The sequence below is a fragment of the Setaria viridis genome, chromosome 7 (genome assembly GCF_005286985.2).
Source record: "Setaria viridis chromosome 7, Setaria_viridis_v4.0, whole genome shotgun sequence".
Classification (NCBI taxonomy): Eukaryota; Viridiplantae; Streptophyta; class Magnoliopsida; order Poales; family Poaceae; genus Setaria; species Setaria viridis.
This window is the reverse complement of record NC_048269.2, coordinates 17619215-17637660: the sequence shown is the minus strand read 5'-3', so window position 1 is coordinate 17637660 and position 18446 is coordinate 17619215. Positions and strand designations below refer to the sequence as shown.

General features: G+C 44.5%; 2 protein-coding genes across 2 annotated transcripts; both read right to left on the bottom strand.

Moving 5' to 3' along the window:
• Window positions 1-112: 112 nt before the first annotated feature.
• On the bottom strand, window positions 113-5690 carry LOC117864156 (glycine--tRNA ligase, mitochondrial 1). Its single transcript, XM_034748171.2, has 9 exons — window positions 5331-5690; window positions 3306-3688; window positions 3105-3222; window positions 2590-2784; window positions 2257-2481; window positions 1768-1827; window positions 1529-1609; window positions 1048-1453; window positions 113-642 (listed from the first exon to the last, which is right to left on the bottom strand). The coding sequence occupies exons 1-9, from the start codon at window positions 5667-5669 to the stop codon at window positions 395-397; spliced, it is 2055 nt and encodes a 684-aa protein (XP_034604062.1). The 5' UTR covers window positions 5670-5690; the 3' UTR covers window positions 113-394.
• A 10582-nt stretch (window positions 5691-16272) lies between these two features.
• Window positions 16273-18446, bottom strand: LOC117864684 (uncharacterized; the record flags this gene model as incomplete). Its single annotated transcript, XM_034748800.2, has 2 exons — window positions 16273-17354; window positions 17840-18446. Coding segments are annotated over 2 exons (1287 nt in total), but the record flags the coding sequence as incomplete, so codon positions are not given.

Genomic DNA, 18446 nt, shown 5'->3' with positions numbered 1-18446 from the left:
TAAAATTGTATTTCTGCTAGCCTGCTTTCATAAAGGGACTGCAACAATGACAGGTGGGCTCATACCTCCAGACGTAGTGACTGAAATTCATAATTCTGATGTGCTCTCGTGATGAACATGTACTGTGCTTTTTTTATATATATAAAAAAGAATACTGTACATTCCGATCTAACAAGCAAAGGATTCTCTTCATCAAACATTGCAGTTCGTAAGGGTGAAATAGATGAACGAAGCAGCAGAATCTACGGTCCAACACCACAATTGACAAGGAAACGATCTCTGGAAATTTGCAGGAATCAATGCTACCGTAGGCTTACACGACAACGCATTCCGTTTCTGTTAAGCAGGTAATGCTATCAAGGCCAACGATCGTTGGATATGGCTTCGGCTGTGTTCAGGGTTCGGCTTCTTCATCATCGACGACCGAGGCGGTGTGTGCCGGGTACCTCCACATGATGTCGGCCCAGGTGCTCTGCCCGTCCGTCACCTCCTTCACCACCGAGGCCACCTCATCCACCTCCACGCGGATCTGGTCCTTGCTGTCCCGGTCGCGCACTGTCACGCTCGTGGTGTTGTCAACCGTGATCGCCAGGGGAACACCAATCTCGTCCGTCCTTGCGTAGCGTTTTCCTATTGTGTTACCTGCAACAAAGCATCTACGGATGAGACGGAAAACTAGTTAAGGGGCACAAGAGAGTGAACAGTAAATGAACATCTGAAACTTTAGATCCTAAGGTGCAGTACTTGATCCTGCCACAATAACATGTCTCATGGAACAAATTCTGTGCTTTATTTCATTCAATCAAAAAAATTGAGGAAAAGCAGGCACATGAGTCCCAACTCCCAAAGCATACCATATGGAAATCGAAATCTCTAAGAGACGCTAACAGTTTAACAAAAGATCGACAAACACATGGAAGGCTACATCTTTTCTATCTCATCTTTAAAAGTACCAAGTTGCAAAGTGAATTTAAAAATATCAAAAGTAAAACTCAGATACAACCGCTGATCGAAAATAAGCACAAGTCCACTTATCTGGTTATGTACCTGTCATGTCGATAATATGTGAAATCCCTGCAGCTGTCAAGGCCTTCGAAATTTTCTTGGCAACAACCTCAAATTTCTCAAGCTTGACCAATGGAAAGACAGTGCATTTTATTGGGGCAACAAGAGGGGGAAAACCAAATACGTTTAACTGCTCATCCTCTGTCTTGCCAGGCCTTTGGTAGAAGCAGTGCTCAAAAAGGCAGTATATAATGCGCCCAATCCCAAAGGATGGTTCAATGACGGAAGGAGTAAATTTCCTTTGGTGTTCTTTTTTCTTCTCGATGTTAATTGAAACCATGCTTTTCTTTATGGTAACATCCTTTCCAAGGGTGCACACCTTGAACTCAACCTCCCCATTGGACTCCAACGCAGCTTTCATATCTAACGCTTCAGTCTCGCCCATGGCCTGAACGAAGAGAAAGTGCATGAAGACACGTAACAGCAACATGGTATAACAGGCCAACGTGTAAGGAAAACTTACTTCTAAAGCTTCAAGAACCATCCTTTGATTCCCTTTGAATGCAAGGCCAAGCTCCTTCTTTGATGGGGTTATAACTAACTTCTGAGTGTAGCAAAATGAAACTTATTATTAGCAATGCAATTAATTTAAAAAAGCCAAAACCTTACAGCTTAACAGCTAGGATAATGACTTAAACATTTTTAGAGAAAAAATAATGACTGGAAGCATTTCTGTACAATAAAAGAAAAGGGAAACCGTACCTCCACTTCTCTGGGTTCTGCAAACTTTTCATGTGCTTCAAGTTTCTCACCGCTTTTATCCTGTCCAATACTGATATTAGAAAGGTGTAGCTCTATTGTAATGTTATGAGCAAAAGAAAACTTCAAAATGGCATGCATCAACGCCAGCAATTTATTTATTTATTTTGGTGTGGGACAAAACAATGGGGTAAATAAAGTCAGTATTCAATCAAACTCAATTATTATCTGTAACTCTTTGATAGAGAAATAGTAAAACAAAAAAAAAACTGATACTTCATAACAGTAGCTATTTGACCATAAAAACTGGCAGATGGACTATAAAAAAGGCTATTTCTTTTTTAAAGAAAAAGAAATGCACTGCTCCTCACTCTTTAGCTTCATGATAGTAAAGCTTTTTTATAGTTATATAAATCAAGTAAAAAAGTACCGGTGCATAATAAATAATCATTTCCAATAGTGCATGCATTTGGTGATGATTCTGATACATACCGAGTGAGCACGCAAGTCATAGGCAGACCTATCAGCAATTCCAACACACTCAATCCATCCATAAGAGCATTCAATCTCTGCATCCCAACAATCAGCAGCATAGTGAGCCATTTCATTTGGCAGATGCTGTCGGAAGCGTAGACGGTCTTTGTCAATCCCAAGTTGTGTCAAGAAAAGGTAGACCCTTCCGATAAAGTAGCCAAGGGTCTCATTGTTTACAGTTCCCTAGAAGTTGTAGCATAAATTACTTTTAGACAACATAACTCATCAAGAGAACAAAACAAGTAATAACATATTGCCGTAACATGTAACAGGGAAGTATCTGAACATTACCTCAGATACAGCATTTCCAATCTTAAGTCTTTTGGCTGACCTTCCTGCCATTTGATCCTCTCTCGGAAACATCAAGAACTCTAGATCAGATACATCACCAAACTTTGGGTGGGATTTGTCCTCTGGGTCCACAAAGTGCTCGATTTCCGCTAACGTAAACTCACGGACTCTCAGAAGGCCTTGACGGGGAGATATCTAATGAAATAAGTTTGTTTCATTACACACAGTATTTTGGTAGGGCCCTAAAGTCACAACTACGCACACTCTTAAGTCCAGTTTACCTCAAAGGTAAGTTTACGAATAATATTCTTATGCTAAATCTGGATACCATAAATAGTTGATGACTTTAAGTGTACCTAACATGAATGATAGAAGCAATGAAAACCTTTCACTTGCAACATCACATTTTAGATAGCAAATATGTTAATAAGAACAGGACCTAAATAGTATATACTAATAAGAAGAGGACCTAAATACTAGTGCAGGTAATGAACTTAAGGTTAGCAAAGTCATGCCTCATTCCTGAAGGCCTGGCCAATTTGGGCTGCAGCAAAGGGTAGCTTGTTCCCATTGTAGTAGTACAAGTCTTTGAAGTTGACAAAGATACCCTGTGCTGTCTCTGGCCTCATATAACTGCAAAACCAATGAGGCAGGTAAGTTCAAACCCGACCGAATATAATGGAAATGTGGAATATATTATGATGTCATTGTCTCACCCTGAACTCAAACCTGACGGTCCAATGGAAGTCTGAAACATGAGATTGAAGGGGTAGGGATCTGATAATGGGTTCTTGGTGTCAGGAGCAACAATCCCATACTCCCTGATCTTAGAACCCAATTGCTCTGCAGAGAGATCATCCAAGATAGCAAGAATTTTGTTGTATTCTTCTGTCTGCTCTGGGGACAATGTGTGGTCCTTCTCAAGCTTATCCTTACAGAAGTCCTTGAGCAAATGATCTGCACGGTAGCAGTTGCCTGTCTTTTCATCTTTAACCATTAGGTCTGTAAATTTATCCACATGGCCAGAGGCTTTCAAGACAACTTCAGGTGTCACACATGGACAGTCTACCTCAAGCATCCCTTCCTCTAATACAAAATGCTGAAAAAGGTATGCAATAAAGACTAAGTAATGATCAATATGAGAATACTACGTTCGGAAAAGTTATAAGTACTGAAGATATATAATCAATACATGTGGGCACTGGGGCATATCAAGTGAAAGAAACCTAACTTTGAACAAAATCAAACACTCCTTGCAGCAGTTTTTAATGTTTTCAAAACTTAGTGTAGTCTTCACCTGATATGCCCCAATATATATTAGTCTAAATATTTAAATGAAGCACACTTCAACACATGTCAAGATTTATGTAATACATATTCATTTTTCCTATTACAACAAAGGTGATGATGGAAGCATTTTGATAACAATTGTGGTATAAAAATTCCGAGTTCAGGTGCATCTATAGCATTCTGACCATCCATACATCAAATTGGAAAGTTGTGACTCTAAGACCCTTTCCCCTAAATATGGCTGGTATTTAAACATTGAGTAAATTTCGCAATATAAGATGCATTTTAGAAACTACAGATTTATGCCACCACATCACAGAACTACAGATCTAGTATTAAACATAACATAAAACTACATATTTATTCATCTAATTCAGCTCAAAACAACAGATTTAGCATCAGTAGTCTCACAAAACTACATATTTCCTTTACAGGATTTAAGCACTTATAGTAATAGCCACCCAGGCACACATATTCTATAAATCTGTAGTTTTGTGATACTAATTATGCTAAATAATTAGTTTTATGATACATAACTACATAGCCATAAATCTGCAGTTTTGTGATAGTTTTATCAAATGTAAAAATTACTCCTAAATATTTAATAACGCATTCCTTAGCTGCACCAATAATTCACCTGCCTAACATAGTAGTATGAATTGAGAGCATCCTGATGCTAGTTGCTGTATAGTGTCTGTTGAAGATAAGAAAAGGAAAGCAATGTCTTTAACTTGTAGCCTTGGATGATTTTCTATAACTGTTTGCGACAATACACATGACATGCATCTGACTAGTACACTTCTCAGTACCAACTGATGGCAACCAGTCCCACAAACATTAACACATACGCTAGATTCCTTTTATTTATCGCCATTATGACCTATTATTTGCAGAGCATAGTTTCAAAAGTCTGTGCATTCAAGTTAAGCCTTGAAAACTCTCTCTTTGTGATCCTTGCCACAATGAAACTGGGAACTGCTCCCTGATCTTCTACAGTCCAGGAAACCAAATTAATTATCCTAATCTGCAAACCTACCAAAACTAGAGTAATTTCTATGGTTTACAATTTTAGGGAAGAAGCATAGGTTAAGCCAGAGCATCCAGTAAACACATTTCCCTTTCACCAAAAGGTAGGCAACCAATTTCAGCAATCAGCTCATACCACACGACAGCACACTGACATGTTGACGTGAAACTCCAACACGGCACATCAACGGAGCTACACTATAATAAGCATTACTATTTGCAAACGAAGGGCCAGACAACCTTTCTTGGTGAGACCAGAGTAACTAGGATAAAAATTCAGCACCCAGTGGCTCCCCTCTCATCTGCTTTTGCCTAAATTCAGAATGAAAACGGGGAAAATGTGCCACCTCTGCCTCCAATTCGTACTGAAGTAGCGGGGGAGCTAGCTAAGCTAGGTATCCATCTGCGGGGCAGTAGTACAGTACCTGTCGCCAGAAGGCGAGGACGTTGGCCTTGACGGCGCACCCGGGGGGGCCGTAGTCGTAGAGCCCCGCGACGCCGCCGTAGATCTTGAAGGAGGGCACGAAGAAGAGGCGCCGCTCCAGCGTGTTGGTCACCGCCGCGCGGAACGCGTCCCGACTCATCGCCGCCGTCCCACCCGCCGGCGCGGCCGGCGCAGCCATGGAAGCGAGCGGGCGCGCTGTCGGGGCTGGGGTTCTGGGAGGGTGGAGGAGGAGGAGGAGGAGCGGGAGAGGTTTTGCGAGCGGCGCGCGAGGGAAGGAGGGCGACGGCAGGAGGAAGGAGACGCGGCGGAGCAGGAGCATCAGATGGGGCGCCGCGGGTGAGAGAGTGGTGGGACTGACGTGTGGGGCCCACTAGTCGGTGGCCGTGGCTGCCTGTCCACGGGCGCTGGCCCGCAGACATTTCGGGGAGGGAGAATAATGGTCATGGGTCCGATGGCTGGGCCCACGGTGTGGAAGATATTTTCGAGTGCTTCCGCTGGAGAGGCAGATGGATAAGCAAGGCCGAACAGACCCATTGATAAGTAGGCCGAAGTTACGGCCCATTACAAGAGTTGGAACTTGGAAGATCCAGAACCAGAAGAAAGCCGACTTTTAAAATAGCCCATTAAGAACTACAGGTACGGTGAGTGGGCTATCTATTTAAGGCCCATACTAAACATGACTGCCGCTAGGCTTTTCGCTGCATCTGCCTGTGATGCGAAGGATTTTGGTGGAATTTTGATGCGTCCAGCATTAGTTCAAATAATTCATTTTCATTCTGAAGAAACTAGAAACACTGCAGTGCCAACTGATACCTTATAATTATGTAAATATACTTGTATTTCCACTCAATTCCACAAAATAAACGACATTTTTTTAAGAATTTGCACCACTTAAAAATACTTTGTATTTCCATTCAATTGCACAAAATAAACCACACTATTGATAGTGTACTTTTTTATAGGTGTATTATCATCTGTACTACCATTTGAGGTGCACCTTTTATTTATACCACTAGCCTGTGTCAATGAAATGTAGGACAACACCCCACATGTCATTAACTCGCTTGGGGATATACATAAAAAGTCCCCCCCTGGTTGTATGTAGACCTGAGCAAACTACAGGCCAGGCTGGCAAAAAGCATTTCAGGCCTAAAATCTCTACTAAGCTCGCCCATTAACCCTATTAGGCTAATGAAATTGGGCCCATTTCGAGCTAGGCTCGGGGTCAGACCAGGCCACCATTAATTTTCATTGTAAATATAATTTATTTTATTATTCGGGCAGTGGACCGATTTTTTTCAGGCTTAAAAAATCAGCGCCACGCTTAGCCCTAAACGAGTGTCGGGCCGGGCTTTTTTGTTCAGGTCTAGCACGTGTGAATGAGCATTCCCGTATAAACGAAATGAACTAAAAGTGCATCTTTATTAATTTGATCCCTAAATGCATATGTGGTTTTGCAATTTTAGCATAGGAATAGGTTGATTTAGGCTTCTTAAAAGCATTTTAGCAAACAGAGAACATTTATACATGTGGGAAGATGATTTTGCAGTATAAACCATATGTGAGCATGTGCGTGTATGTGGTGGTGTGCATGTATGTATTGAGTGTCGGTTTCTGTATATTGTGTTTTATTTTCTAAAAATACAATACACTCATTTTTAATATAGCGGCAGCTCTCCTACCAACCAGTTTGCAAAAAAAGAAAAAATTATGATGGCGAGGGCTTGACCAGATCATTTCACTTGCATTGCATCCATCACCAAAGATAAACATTTTCCTTTAGTTTGGACCGTGATGGAAGGCAAGTCTGCTAATCAATCTCGATACGTGCATGCATGCAATATATTCAGGGAAGGAATATCGATCATTGCGGCCGAACCTAGCTATATCATGAGTTTATTTTTTTACGGAAAAGACGAGGGAAAGGGGGAAAAGATGAGGGAGAGGAGAGTGACACATGGCTAGAAAACCATCGTACAGAATAGATTCTAACTATACTAAGAGACGTGCATGTGCATGTCAACTAATACGACAAACGACGAGCTGATGATGATGATTAGGCTGCGTGCGCTGCATGTGATGGTGTTGTCGCTCCTATCAGCTGAGTAGGGTTTGCATCCAATCGGCCGGCGCCGAACTGATAAAGCTAAGTTCCATGCAACAGAAGCCAAAGATTCTTGAGGCTCTGGCTCTCCTCCTTTTCCCAGCTCCTCGCTTTGGGCTTGCAGTAGTAGTCCCGGAATCCTTTTAAATTTGCCCTGTTGCTCCCACCTCTATGCGTCCAGACCAGGCCCCTAGAAAGTTGAGGGAGATGTGTGATGGGATGGTTGCCTGGAAATATGTGTGGAAAAGGAGTTCAATCACACTGCTAGTAGTGAGACATATGGCATCGCGGAACCAGCACCTGGCTAACTTGATTGATTATTCTTGCCGGCATTTCACCCCGAAGCAAATTTAACGAGGGAAAAAATTACCAAGGTACAGAATAATTTCTCCAAAATTAGGCACTGATTTTTTTGTTAGCCTACAACCTCAAGATATTTTGCAGCACTTCTTTCGCTATTCTGTTCAAAAATGCCACTAGAGCCCCGAACAATTGGATTCCTCTAGCGGCTCTTTCTGCATTACAAAGTACAGTGACCGACCGCCGGAAAGTATTAATCCTTGCAAATTACAATGCACTAGGTTTAAGAGGAACTCAAGCTAGCTTAGGGCGCTTCCTTTTGCTAAAAGAACTGACAAAAAAAAAACTTAATCCAGCATGGCAATGAGTCCACTATTCATTTTTTTTAAAAACAAGAAAAAGAACAAAAAGAAAAGCTAAATGTGCATAGCTAGCAATAAGAACAACACGTTGCATAAGCTAGAACAAAGCATGATCAATTGGGCAAGAATAATCCCAAAAGGGAGCTCTCATGCCAATTAAAGGAACGAACTTTTCGAAAAGGTTTGTTGATGTGGAACTAGTTCCGGGGGGAGGAATGAACCTGGAAACATTCTTGCACATCCATCTCTTTCTGCACTACTTTGGGTGCATGCATGCACTTCAGTAGAATTATTGCTGTTTGAAAAGTGTAAGTGGCAATATTATTCCTTCACCTACTTGGCGCTATCTAGCTCATGAAGTGCAAGTCTCTTAGCTTGAAACGAGAATGTGTTGAATCAGCAAGCTGATCAGATTATATCCTCCTGAGAGAGAGAGACTATTGCTGCCTTTTTTTATCACTGGATGCATTCAAATTCTACCATACATAATGCTCACATTAGTACCGGGCCCAATTGCAACCGGTACTAAGGTGCTGGCGAAAGACCCTTTCCCAGTAGTGAATAGTTAATTTTGAGTTTAATAATTTTGCTTTTTTGAATATGTGTTCTAGTTCTAATGATAGTTTATACTCCCTCCGTTTCAAAATGATAGAAGTATCTTGATCAGAGAAAAGTCAAACGTTACAAACTTTTGACTGATAATTAGCTAAATTATAAGCACATTTAGTATATATAAAATTTGCATCAATATATTAATACTCAAGGTTCTTTTGAGATGATATTGAGTCTTTAGCAATTAATATTATATTATAAGATAAATTAAGAGTTAAATTCTACTATGGAAGACTTTTTCCCCATTTCAAATACGCCTATCATTTCTGAATGGAAGGAGTATATATACTCTACTAGCTTTTTTTTCTTTTGCAAAACATGGTAATGACTCACTCATATGAAATGTATGCATGGATCCCCTACACCATATAAAATCTCGTGGATCTTGGGATTGACGAATTCACTATAGGTGCCCAATTTTCGAAGAGCAGGCACCTAACATTTGAAGAATAATTAGCAATACAAATATTTACTCTAATCTATATCAGGGACTCTAATCTATATCAATGTATTCCAGCAAAAGGAAGTTATGCTTAGTTGCAGTACAAAATAAAAGGAGTGTTGGGTCCTCAGATTGTAGGACAGAATAAAGGAAGCACAAAGACAGAACGAACATCTATATCGATGCTTAATTGGCTGGTGAATTATGTGAAGAAGTAATCATTAATTAATTAGAGGATCATATATAGAATATTCGGATTAAGTTTTGGCAAGAAGCTCAAATTAGTAATGGGGAGTAAGTGGATATAAAAGGTTAGCCAGAGAGAATGTCAAAAGGGATTATTTTAGTAAATGTTTGGCATAAACCCTGAAGGAGATGTCTGTTCCATTATATATCCTCATGATCACTACTTTGTGCTCCCTCAAAACAAATTCTTTGTCCTTCTCCCTTTTTTCTCTTCTCTTTTCTTTCTGTGCAGTGAGTTTTATGATCTTGACGTCGACTTGATCGTTAACAGAAGCACGTATATTTTTCTTCCCAAAACTGAAAACCATCCAATGATAAAATATGATTAGAAGTGCAATCATAGAAGGAAGGTAAAAAATAACCAATAATAAGATGTAACATATTTCTAGTTAGAGTTAAATTAAAGAAGTTAACTTAGGACAAATTTCGATGAACTACTCTGTTTGTGATTAGTATTGGGTTCAAATTTAGCTGGTATGCATGTGGGAGATGGAAACCATACGTTTTTATAGTAGTTAGCGTAGAACGTACACAGTGTCTTGTTTTCTTCCTGACGACTTCTTGAGCTCGATCAGCTGCATCCTACATACCCGACTATCTCTGCACTGTAGTAGGTGCTAGCTGTGGCATCGTTTTAATTTTGCACGTGCTTCCATTACTGCTCCTAATGGCCACTGTGTCTGTGTGGCAGACAGGTTGACTGGCAGAGCATCCGCGCACGCGGACGACGACGACACGCCACGCCGGCGCGGGCCAGGAAGGAAGCAGTCGCGCGCTAGCTGCGTGCGGCGGCTGACAGGCGGCGCACGCAATGCTGCACCGGGCCGACCGGCCAGGCCACGCCGGTGTGAACAGAGCTACGCAAAGAGGCGGCGCCGGAATCAAAGGCGGGCGGCGGCCGGAATCAAAGCCGGGCGGCGGCCGGAAGCTAGCGTAGAAGTTTGAACAGATCTACGCAAAGAGGGCTGATCGATGGAGACTGATAGATGATGATGGAGAGGTCTACGCCGAGAAGAAATGCGCTGTCGTCTCTGCCGCATGTCCTGTCCGCCGGCTAGCTGCTAGCTGCTGACTGACTCACTCATGAGGGGCCTGCCTGATGGATCGGAGCCGAAAGCTTTGAAGCTAGAAGCGGGCGAGACCATGGACCACCACCACCACCACCACCACTGCATGCCATGCCCATGCATGCATCAAAGTGTATACTAGAGTATAAAAGAAAGAGTGTATACTAGGAGTGATCGATCATGGATGAATAGGTGAGAGTGATTGCCTTGCGTAACCTAACCTGGTACAAGTGCCAAAAAAAGGTCGCGATGCCGGGCAGCCGGCGGTCAAATGCGCTTGCTTGCTGGTGACCCTGCCTCCACGTCGCCGTGAATCGGGCGCCACTACTTGAATTGACGCGTCCGGCCGGCCATATCTCCTTGAATCTCTCTACGCATGATACGCCTCTCACTTATCATTCAGTGTACCCTATCGCCGTCGAGCGAATCTACGCACGTATAGTAGGATAGGTGTCTAAGATTAAGGATAGGGCCGTAGGGGTATACATGGATGAATGAAGACTCCCAAAATAAAACATGGAACGGACACATTATTATTCTTCGTATAGTAGTGCTATATATTCCGGGTGTATATTCCAAATATATATATATATATGGTTATTAAATTTTGTTGTTTCATCGACATTGTCTCTGCTTTAGGTGGAACTTATTAAACCTCGTGACTCCTTCAACTCTTAGGAGGCCAGAGAAGCCAGAGATGTTTTGGGATCAAAAGACCTCCCAAACTGATCCTTAATATTCCTCCAATCATAACCATGCATAAAGTTCGTGTAGTTCTAGGTTCAAACTTTTTAAAACTTTCATTAGCAATACATATAAAATATATTATCTTAAATGAAAAGAGTTGCATATAAATAAGAATGTTATAATAAAAAATCATTTACATAAAAGGTAAGCTGATGTCAATGTTATTGTAAATCTATTTTAATTTTTTTATTCCGACGATCTAAGTTAGAAGTGTTTGATTTGGAACAAATCTAGATGGACTTATATTTGTGGTCACAGGAAGTATGTCTTATTCTCTTCCCAATAAAATGTCAATGGTTACATCTAATTAACGTTAGGAAACAACATCAAAAAATAACGTCTGCAACATAAAAAATAAACATTTGCAACATAAAAACTTATTGTTTGCAACATCAAAAAACATGTTGAAAAAAATTTATTAGCCATCTGTTGATGATGAGGAAAAAACACCACCGCAATATCCAAATGAAACACTTGCAACATTCTTTTGAAACACTTGAAACATACACTTGCAACATGCAGCAACCCCTGGCAGGAGGAGCACTGCACAGCAGGATCCGACGTTAGGAAACGGTGGAGAAGGAGGAGGAGGACGGCGCTGGACGGCGCGGCTCGCCCCTAGCCCCCGCTGCCGCCCGCCTCCGTCAGCCCCTCCGCCCGAGGGCCCCCCCCCCCCACTCCGCCCCGCACTCCACCAGCGCCGCCGCCGCCCTGCACTCCGCCTCCACCCTGCCGCCGGCCTCCCTCCACCCTGCCACCCACTCCACCTCCGCCCGGCTCTTCCCCCGCTGTCGCCCAGCCCTCGCCCGCCGCCCTCCGCCCCGCCTCCGCCTCTGCCGCTCCATCCCACCGTCGCCGCCTCTTCCTCACGCCTGTGGCCGTGCCCGCATGAACTGCGCGGCAGAGAGAGAGTGAGTGGTGTGGGTGATTTTTCCCATGATGAAAGGATAAGGAAGGACTGTGGGAGAGAAAGAATAAGGAGAGAGGAGAGAAGATGTTTGTGGAACTTGCGTCAGATATTTTTGGTGACGAGAGTGAGTCGTGCAGACGCACTCACTTTTTACAAAGAAATTAAAAAATTGCCGGTGAAACTATTTACAGCTGACATGACATTCCCCTTCCATTTTTTCCGTTTCCTCCGACCGCGGGCGCGTGAAGAGCACAAGCGGTCACGTGCCTCCCGGGGCCCCCACGGAAGGGAGAGGGACCAGTGCGCTCTCGACGCAGGGCCTGCATCTGCATGCGCTCCCGCCCCCCGCCCCCGCCGGGGGGGCCCAGCCAGGCAGCCAGCGAGCCGGTTGGCCCATCCGGGCCCACACGGCATGCATGCGTCGAGGAATCGCGGCCCATGCACGAACGACCAGAGCAGGCGCAGCACGCTTCAGCCCCACTCCCCCCCCACTTCCACTGATGCATACGCATACACTTGTCCACGTTCGTTGCCGCAGTAGTCGTACGTGCGTGTACCCCCAGCCTGAGAGCGAGAGAGAGAGAGAGAGAGAGAGAGAGAGAGAGAGAGAGAGAGAGAGAGAGAGAGAGAGGGGTTGCACTGCGTACGTGTAGCTAGAGGTAGGTTCCGTAGTATCGCACATGCAGCAAAGGTTGCAGAGACGTATCAAACACTAGCTATATGATATATCCGCGCGCACGTTAAGTCATTCGGCGGGGGACTTGCAACATATACAATTGAATCCTTCAAGGTGGTCAGCAGCTAGTGGTCACACCTACGTACAATAATTATTCCTTTAGACCAGCTATTTTTACTTAGTAATCAAGCTATATTATCCGTGACAGGAACTCACCAGCAAGTAATAATAAGCAGGTCACCAAGTGGTAAAACCTCTTTTTGGGAAACATATAATACATGCAATTAAACTGATGGATATGCGTTTTAACCGCGCATGACAGTAAAAATGGCATGGAGTTGAAGCATATATACAGAAAAAGGGGAGGAAACCGGAAAAAGGAAGAAAGGAACGTGAATGAGAAAAAAAAAGGCCATGCATATCGTGGAGGGGAACAAGATTCCTGCGTAACATGATATTCCGTGCATATGCATATTCCGCAGAAAAAGAAGGTTCGCGAAAAATCGGTAGTACAAGGGAGACAGTGAGAGAATGAAATATATGTGTCGTTTAATTTCCTCAAAAGAAAAGGACATGACGAAATAAAGGAACCAGTAGTTTATTAGTCATGTTTATGCTTCGTTTTTTTTTCTTTTTGTTTGTGAGAAGTTGTTTTTTCACATGAATTAATTTTCCACCAAAAAATGTTTTGAGGCTGCCATACATCACAAGCCTCTAAGTTTATTGTTCCTATACTCTATTTTTTCACAAAGACATTTCAATGTTTCTTCCAACACACACGGGTGCAAAAATTCTACGTGGCATATAGTAGACAATATCCTAAAATAAATCCTGACAATGAGAAACAATAGCACATACATGCAACTAAATAGCATATGGTCCCAACTCCCAAAGAAATATCATGGCAACAAATTGGTGTTTTCATCCATGGTCCATGCATGCCAACGACGTTGCCATCAGCATGGTACCAAGTAATGAACAAGTAGGAGATCTTATCCATGGATAGTATTCCTGTTGTATGCACACATATATGCATCATGCAATGCAAGGCTAAAAATATAAATACCAACTAACTAAAGCCCTTGAAAGGATGATGACGATGAACATAGCAATTAACATCTTGTTCTGCTGGAGTACGTAGCTTAATTTGGACAAAACTTACATATAACTCTCTTTTTTTCTAAAATTAAAAATGAAACATGTCAAGGAGCTAGGTACATATGAGTGTTAGGCATCATTAGGACTTTACACTAGTTAGGCAGCAGAGAGAGACCATACGTGTTGTTCAATCTTGCCTCGCACATGAGCATATCCTCTCAACCCAAGGGCATGATCAGACAAGCAAGTTAGGTGCCATGGGCAGTTGTGTACGACCGGCGCACACGTGTGAGACCATCTGATCTCAACATGGAGGGAGCACTATAGTGCGCCTAAAAGGCTCTGGTATATATCTTTTTTTTTTCTCCGGCTCGATAAATGATGAGTTGAAATCAAGACGTGAGTCATGCCTAACCCGAAAGCTGGCCTCGTCTGCTCCGGCCGCCTGATGGGTAGCACACGGCGAGAGCACAAAAGCCACAGGCCCAAAGGAAAAAAGGGGCTGCCAAGAAATGTGCGTGTCAAATTTTGATACTTGCACCCATCATGAAAGCAAAGAAGCAAAAAGATGATCTATCCATCACCACAACATGATGATAACCATCATCCGATCCTTTGCAAAATAAAATTAAAAAACATCATGATAATCACAAATAAATAACTAGTTGGAAGAACTATACAAAGTGTTAATGAAACAAGCAAATTAATTTCACAACAAAACGGGACAAAATTTGTAATTAGAACGAATTTTAAAAAATAGTATCTTGTTGGAATTCAAGACCAGCTACATCCTTGTATCTATTCATTGCTAGCTGGATGCATGGAAAGTTGTATTGATAGATATACCAATTAATAAAAATACAGTTGTATGAATTATTTGGCATTTATATCGATGCATGACCATATGCTTCTAGAAGCATGGGATGGGGGATGATGCATGCTAGGTTCCTCCCATATGTTCGTATCATGTATCACATGTCGGCAGGTTAGCAAAAATCTCGGCACATGCCACCAAATCACAATATACGCATATTTTAATATCAGCGAGTAGTTAAACTAGAGCTGCATTTCTGACTTTTGCTAAATGTCTACGTGGCAAAGGCACGTTCATATGGCACTAAGAACAAGCCTGCATGCACAGGGCTTCAAGACGATATATGGCTGGAATATATCCTAGAATTAATTTGGTAAAGAAATCACTGGTAGAGAAACGAGCATCAGTCCCAAGAGAAACCTCATATATCTTAGTTTTCCCAATCAGAACTAATTATTCGGGAGTAAAAGTCCCGGCCTTTGGTCCCGGGTCTTTCACCCGAGACTAAAGTCATATCTTTAGTCCCGGTTGGTATTAGGGTTTTGCGCTAAAAAAATATTAGAAATTCCCAACAGGCCCTCCACACGCGCAAGTCACAAGTCACGCGATTTTTCACGTGAAATATGCGCGGGATTCAAACCCACGACCTCAAGCCTCGCGCGTAGCTTCCTTGCCATCTCGCGCGTAGCCTTGTAACACCAACCGGGACTAAAAGATCACCTTTAGTCCTGGTTGGTGTTACCAACCGGGTCTAAAGGTGTCTCCATGGATGAGCTTTTTATTGAGGATCACCTTTAGTTCAGGTTGGTGTTACCAACCAGAACTAAACCTCTTTAGTCCCGGGTCCAAAAACAACCGAGATTTTTGTTAAGGATGGAAGGTCGTTTTTCTACTAGAATGGATGGCTTTCAAGGCACAGTGTGTTTTGGTTGCTAATTTACTTGCAGATGATCTCAAGGCATCTCATGATAAAAAGGTGTGGCTTCACCAAACATATCTAGTATTAGTTAATAATCTGTTTTTCTCTAGATTCTCATGTTAGTACTTCAAGTGTTATCTTTTTAGAAAAGAAGGTACATTTGGTTGGAGTTTGGAAGATGCTACGTACTCCATTACGTAGCAACACTACGACACATGTAAATTAGGCTTTGAAAAGGACAGATATAGGGAACATCCTTGAGAAACAAGGGAATATATGTATAGGGGGAACTAACTGAAAACTGAGAGAGAACAAATGCGCAATGCAACAACGCATAAAAGAATGATGATTTCAATGAGAAAAAGTCAAAATCTTTAATAACTAGAAACTACTAATTGGGAATATTCCCTTTTCCCTTAAAGTAGTTAATTTTGATTGATATGCCTTGTCCCAAGGCAATGTCCCTAAAGTCTTCTAGTAGTGTTGTTCATCTATTGATGTGATTTCTTTTGTACAATCCAATATATAAACCAAACAAAAGAGACAACATATATACGAGAGAGCTTATAACATATTCCAACCAATATATGGACACAGGAATAACTCAATCATTTGGGGAGAGAGAGAAAAAACAGGTCCTATATATTGCATCAATAAGATTCCTCTCTTCTTGCTTTTGGATTAGTTTGCACAATTGATTAGTTGACACTTGAACAAATTAAGGAGATGAGCAATTAACAGACCATTAAACAAGGAAGGTAGTAGCAAGCTCTAGCAGCAAGCTAGCTCTCTAATAAAGTGAAGATCCTCCAAGAAATGAACAAAAGAAGATCATTTGGGACAAAAAAGAGAGAAGAGAGAAGAAAATGTCCAAGAAATGCTTTTGTTTCCAGGAAAAATGACCACTGCCACTTACCCCATATTGCATGCATATTCCTCCATACAGCTACTTGGTCTGATCCTCTCGCATTGCCAAGTGCTTGCAACTTGCATGCATGCATATCCCCCCAACCCCCGGCCAGCTCGATCACGCGTCTTTTTTATTCCTGTGGTGCTCCCCACCGTACGGCCATGCACTGCCGCCGGGCGACGACGCCGTGGTCGTGGATGACGGCGTGGATGGCGCCGCGGCTGCCGGCGACGGCGGGCCGGGCCGGATGAGCTGCTGCGTGGAGAAGTCCAGTATCTGCGGCGCCGACGAGGAGGACGACGAGAACGACGCGGCGCCGAACGGCAGGCTGACGCCGCCGCGGGCCATCATCATGAGCCGCGCCTGCGCCTGCTGGGCCGCCGCCTCGGCGTGGTGGTCTCCGGCGCCGCCGCCGCCCCGGCCGCCGCCCTGCAGCAGCTGCGCGTACTGCATGAGGTCCGGGTACGGCACGACGGTCTGGTGGTGTTGCCGGTGCGGGGGCGGCATTGCCGCCAGCGTCACCGCCGCCCCTCCTTGGTGGTGGTGCCGGTCGGGGATGCCGCGGGTGACGAGGAATCCCATGTCGGTGCGGCCCTGGACGCGCTCCGGGAAGTTGAGCTTGGCCTTGGTGCCCTTGAACCGGAGCGCCGCCTCGTCGTAGGCGATGGCGGCGTCCTCCGCCGTGTCGAAGGTGCCGAGCCACACCCGCGCCGCCTTCTTGGGGTCCCGGATCTCCGCCGCCCATTTCCCCCACGGCCGCTGCCTCACCCCTCGGTAGTGCCGCCTCCGACCTGCTGCTGCCGCGGACACGAAACACGGTTAGTTTATTACTAGCCAAATCACACGCACAAATCAACTGCTAATACTAGTCTGTGTACGTCGCGTTGCGTCAGAGCTCACGTACGTCTTGGTACGCGAGTACTCCGTACCCGCATAAAATATTCCCTGGCGATATAATTCAGCATAGTTATTGGCGTATCTCCGTGCATGATGCTGGCGGGAGGAAAGAGTTCAATCCAATTCGTGTACTCTCGAGAGCTCATCATTAACAAATTAAAATTAACCGAGGGGTTAATTTCACTACCAGCTAGGCTTAGTGAGGTGCCGGTAGTTTAGTGGATCGGTGGACGGACGTGTCACTGGTTTTGGCCGGTGCGAAGCTTCCAAGCGGCGCAATCGAGCGCGCGTGCCATGCTTTCGCAATCGAGCGCGCGCACGGGACAAGGAGGAATGCTAGGCGTGCTCGCATCGATCGAGATGAGACGGGCGGATGGCTACGTACCTTGCTCCTCCTCGGCGGCGGCGGCGGCCGGTGGCGCTGCTTGCTGGTAGTCTCCCTGGCCCGGCGGAGCGCCGCCGCCGCCGAAGGCGTGCGGCGGGAGCTGGTCGGGGGAGGCGCGGATGACGTGGGCAAGCGCGGAGGCGACGGCGGAGGCGTCGTGGTCGGCGCGCGCCGAGTAGTAGTACTGCGCGTACGCCTCCGGCGACGGACCAGCCGCGGCGCCGGCGGCAGACGACGACGACGACCCTCCGCCGCCGCCGCCGGCGCTAAAGGTAGCACCTTGCTGCAGCTGCGAGACGTGGTACCGATGCTCCTCGATCTCCAGCTGCTCGTGCTTCGCCGGCGGCGGGGGCGGCGGCTGATCCTCTTCCTCCTTGTCGGCGGGTAGGGGCCTCTTGCCATGCCTCCGGGGATCCACCTTAGTCAGCTGCCGGTCGATCTGCCTCCTCCTCCTCCTCCCGTCGCCGATGGAGCTGGATCGATCGATCCGGGCATGCGTCGGGGGGGAGCTGAGCTTGAGCTTTGCTTTCTTGGACTTCGGAGCCTCTGGCGCCCGGCTCGGTGGTAGTACAATGACGTGCCCAACGAGCTCCTGATAAGAACGCGG

Excerpts from the sequence above, each read along its gene's own strand:
- LOC117864156 (XM_034748171.2), bottom strand. The coding sequence starts at position 5,669 with ATGCTCCTGCTCCGCCGCGTCTCCTTCCTCCTGCCGTCGCCCTCCTTC. Across the intron at positions 3,223-3,305 it reads CCGTCAGGTTTGAGTTCAGG|TTATATGAGGCCAGAGACAG; the intron begins GTGAGACAATGA and ends TTGGTTTTGCAG. Across the intron at positions 1,828-2,256 it reads ATGACTTGCGTGCTCACTCG|GATAAAAGCGGTGAGAAACT; the intron begins GTATGTATCAGA and ends AGTATTGGACAG.